The sequence below is a fragment of the Triticum aestivum genome, chromosome 3B, assembly GCF_018294505.1.
Source record: "Triticum aestivum cultivar Chinese Spring chromosome 3B, IWGSC CS RefSeq v2.1, whole genome shotgun sequence".
Taxonomy (NCBI): domain Eukaryota; kingdom Viridiplantae; phylum Streptophyta; class Magnoliopsida; order Poales; family Poaceae; genus Triticum; species Triticum aestivum.
Window position 1 is genome coordinate 823,344,548 of NC_057801.1, and position 3,886 is coordinate 823,348,433.

General features: G+C 50.6%; 1 protein-coding gene across 1 annotated transcript in view; it reads left to right on the forward strand.

Annotated features, from left to right (window-relative positions):
* The first annotated feature begins 2,652 nt into the window (after positions 1 to 2,652).
* LOC123066864 (DIMBOA UDP-glucosyltransferase BX8-like) overlaps positions 2,653 to 3,886 on the forward strand; it is a 6,321-nt gene continuing 5,087 nt past the window's right edge. The window contains exon 1 of the mRNA XM_044489859.1: positions 2,653 to 3,190. Coding sequence (XP_044345794.1) covers positions 2,683 to 3,190 — 508 coding nt within the window. The 5' untranslated portion in view covers positions 2,653 to 2,682. The remainder of the gene's footprint in view (positions 3,191 to 3,886) is intronic.

The window sequence follows — 3,886 nt, forward strand, 5'->3', positions numbered from 1 at the left end:
TATTTCTTTTTAAGCCCTGTCTGTGATGTCGCTCAGACGTCCGACTGTGGTATTTCTTTTTAAGCCCTGTCTGTGATGTCGCTCAGACGTCCGACTGTGGTATTTCTTTTTAAGCCCTGTCTGTGATGTCGCTCAGACGTCTGACTGTGGTATTTCTTTTTAAGCCCTGTCTGTGATGTCGCTCAGACGTCTGACAGTGATATTTCTTTTAAAGCCCTGTCTGTGATGTCGCCCAGACGTCCGACTGTGGCATTCCTTTTAAAGCCCTTTATGTGATGTCTCTTAGACGTCCGACTGCGGCATGCATTTTATTTATTTACCTTTCGAGGCGTCGCTCCAGACACCCGATCAGCTTTCAGTTATTTATTTTATTCATCAAGTCCTGCAATATTATCGTTATTTTATGAGCATCATCCTTGTTCATGACGCATTCATGCATTCATTGATTATATCTTTTGTCCGAACTGTCTTGCGAGTACTTTCAAGTACTCACCTGGCTTGTTGATTTGGCCAGATGTTGATGAAGGCGATCTCATGGATGAAGAGTTTGATAGCGAGTCCGACGCCTAGAGGAGTCCTAGTCAGTCCCATGCGATCCTGTCTTGGTCATTGTATTATCCGCTTCCGCAACCCCGAATAAATTCATCGAGCCTCACCGCGACGCTCGATGTACTGCCAGTAGAAGTCAAGTTATCCACCACCACTTTTCCTCGAGCTAGTAGCATGCCACCCCACCCCTGTGTCATAACCGCCCTTATGTAAGATATTGGCGAGTTTGTAATAAACTGTTGAGCAGCCTCAGCTCAATCCTGTAATATATTTGATGCTACTGGTTCTCTGTTTATCAAGCTTTTGTCTACCAGAAAGGATGACTTTTCCTATACTGGGTTTAAAAGATCGGTTTTATCAATAATCATATTATTGAAAAGCCGGTCGTGACACTCATCCCCATTCAAACTTGACCTCTTTCGGATCCTCCTCCTCCTGGACAAACTCAGCGGCATCTACCTGCACCGGGAGACAAAACCACGAGCGGAGGATGGGGTGATGGGAGGGCGAAATCTCATCCATGCCCACGGAACTAGCTAGAGCTAGCAAGAGGGATGAAATCGGCCATGGGACCTTGGAGGAGGGGTTGTCAGTTGGAGGAAGGGAACGACTGGGAATTTGAGATGTGAGAGATGGAGGCGGATGAAGAGGTGTGGATCGAAGGTGGGGAAGGGGGGGGGTCTAATATAGCAATGCACAACCAGGAGAGATGACCCAATCGCGAGAACCTCCGATACAACACGGGGTCGCGGCTATCTCGCACAACATGGTCGCGAGCCAAGCAGCGATTGCGGCGCACCATTAGGTTCAGGTTTTTGGGAGGTCTCGAGGAGCGGGTAGGTGGGTTGGGTTGTGCATGCCATATGAGGAAGAGATCAGGGCATGTGCATAAGATTCCCATTCAACTCTCCTCCGATCGACGTCCTGTCCGCGCGGCAGCCGATGTGGAAGCAAAGCAGATCCCTGGGGGCCTCCGTTTGTCACATCCCGTGAACAAGAGCTGGGCAGGGCACATTGACTGGACGTGGATGCGTGGAGGGAGGGGTGAGTTGACCGTGGGGCTCGGGCCTTGTCAGAATCCCAGGGGCGCATACATTTAGCAAGGGTTACCTCCACATAGGATGAGGCACGGGATTGACCTGGATCGCGAGGGCAGGGGCGTGCGAAGGATGCAAAAGGGTTGCATGCATGCCCAAGGGCGGGCCATGTTCACCAGTAGTTTGCAACAATTGTGAAGGGCCAATCGGCAAGAGGAGCAGGCCAGCAGGGCAAAAATCAAAGAGAAGAGGCGGCCGTTTGGCTGTAGTGGCATGGGTTGCGCAAATCCTACATGGCAGAGCAAACAGTAAATGGCGAGGGTCCAAGTGTCGATCACAGAGGCCGCTAGGGGGAACGCAAGCATAGGTTTTTTTTTTCGAAATCTAACAAGGCAGAGGGGGAGGTGGCTAGCAAGGAGGTGGAAGGAGGCTTCCGATAGGCCGCAGAGCTGCATGGCCAGTCACGTGCGGAGGCAAGCGCAGGACCAGCAGAGCCCAGCGATGGCGCAGAGCAGGGCGTACGGTGGTTTTGGCTGTAAGTGGCAGGATCCGTGATTTGAATTGGGGCGATGAAATAGTTGGGTGGAGGAGTGACGTTGGATGGGGGGCCTAGTAGCTTATTAGATCGTCCAACAGAGAACCGGGCAACGGAGAGACCGTGGATCTGCCGTTGGGCACACCACAGGCACCCTAATAAACTAACGATGGCGGACTATTTTTTCGTGACCTCTTGGATGGGTGGATTATCCAATAACGGGATCGTTGGTAAGCTGTCGGTTAGTGTAGTGTCTTCATCAATCATCATCCTCAATTATACCAGTAGCAGGCTGCCATTCCACACGTTGCGCACACGAGGAATGTGGATGTACATCGGTATGAATTGAAAGCGGATCGAAAGCTCAGCATAATAACGCATTTCCTCAAGCAAACCCCACATTTGGACCCCTGGTGTCCATCCATCGTCTCCCGCTCTAACCCATTCAGCGCGCTCATAAATCTCCAATGATTGCCTTTCCTGTATAAAAACCAACAGCACACGGATGCATATTCCCATCGGTAATCAGGCACGTACTCCTCCTACTCGCTAACGGAGGCCATGGCCAGCGCGGCGAACAAGGCTCCAGCGAGCGGTAGCGACCGGCGCGTGCTGTTGTTTCCGCTGCCGTTCCAGGGCCACATCAACCCGATGCTGCAGCTCGCCGCCGTCCTGCACGCCCGGGGCCTCCGTGTCACCATCTTCCACTCCGCGTTCAACGCCCCGGACCCCGCGCGCCGCCCCGCGGGCTACCGCTTCGTCACCGTCGGCGCCTCCGTGCCGATCGCGGACCTCGTCCCCACCGGCAGCCACGGCAACTTCGCCGAGGCGCTGCTTCGCATCAACGAGCGTCTCGAGGCGCCTTTTGAGGACAGCCTCCGCGAGTTGCTCCTTGAGGAGGAGGGAGCGCCTGCATGCCTGGTGGTAGACTCCAACCTCCGGGGGATGCAGGTGGTCGCCCACCGTCTCGGCGTGCCGACGCTGGTGCTGCGCACGGGTGCCGCCGCCTGCCTCTTGGCTTACATGGCCTTCCCGACACTCTGTGATAAGGGCGTCCTCCCGCCACAAGGTACCTATAGGCTATAGTCCTACATCAACCATGCACGGCACATTCCTCTTCGAGATTCCGGTGCATGCATGCTTAGTCTTGATCATATTGCTTTGTGACTTGTCAGCCGGTGAATCATCTTTATACCATGCATGCATATTTTTGCCAAGGATTGCATGCTCCACCAACCACACTATTCTATTCACCCTCCCGTGCTTTTTCATTCGATCTTTTAAACTAAAAGTCTAATTTAGGCTTCCTTTTGTGTTTCGTATGACAAGGACTTTGAAACAATATCACTCATAAATATATTTTGACAAATTTTAAATTTTGAATTCTGAAATATGGTGAAAGAAAATGATGCATTCTAGAACTTAAAAGAAACTAATACAACTTGAGAAGAACCAATGATAATTACAAATTCACAATATTAGGTTTCAGCTGCCAAGTTTACCAAGTACTCCCCCCGTCCCATAATATAAGAGGCTATTACATCCGATATGTGAACCTATAAGAGTGTATTGGATGTAATAACGTTTTATATTAGGGGGCGGAGGGAGTACCATGTATATGCATCAGCTTGATGACCATTGACACTCAATCTAATGTTATGATATACGACGTATGAAACTAGTGATGGAAAACAAGGTAACATGCATATTTTTGCTACAAATGAAAGCAAGAAGAAATTCAATTTTTTCTTACAAACTGTATATT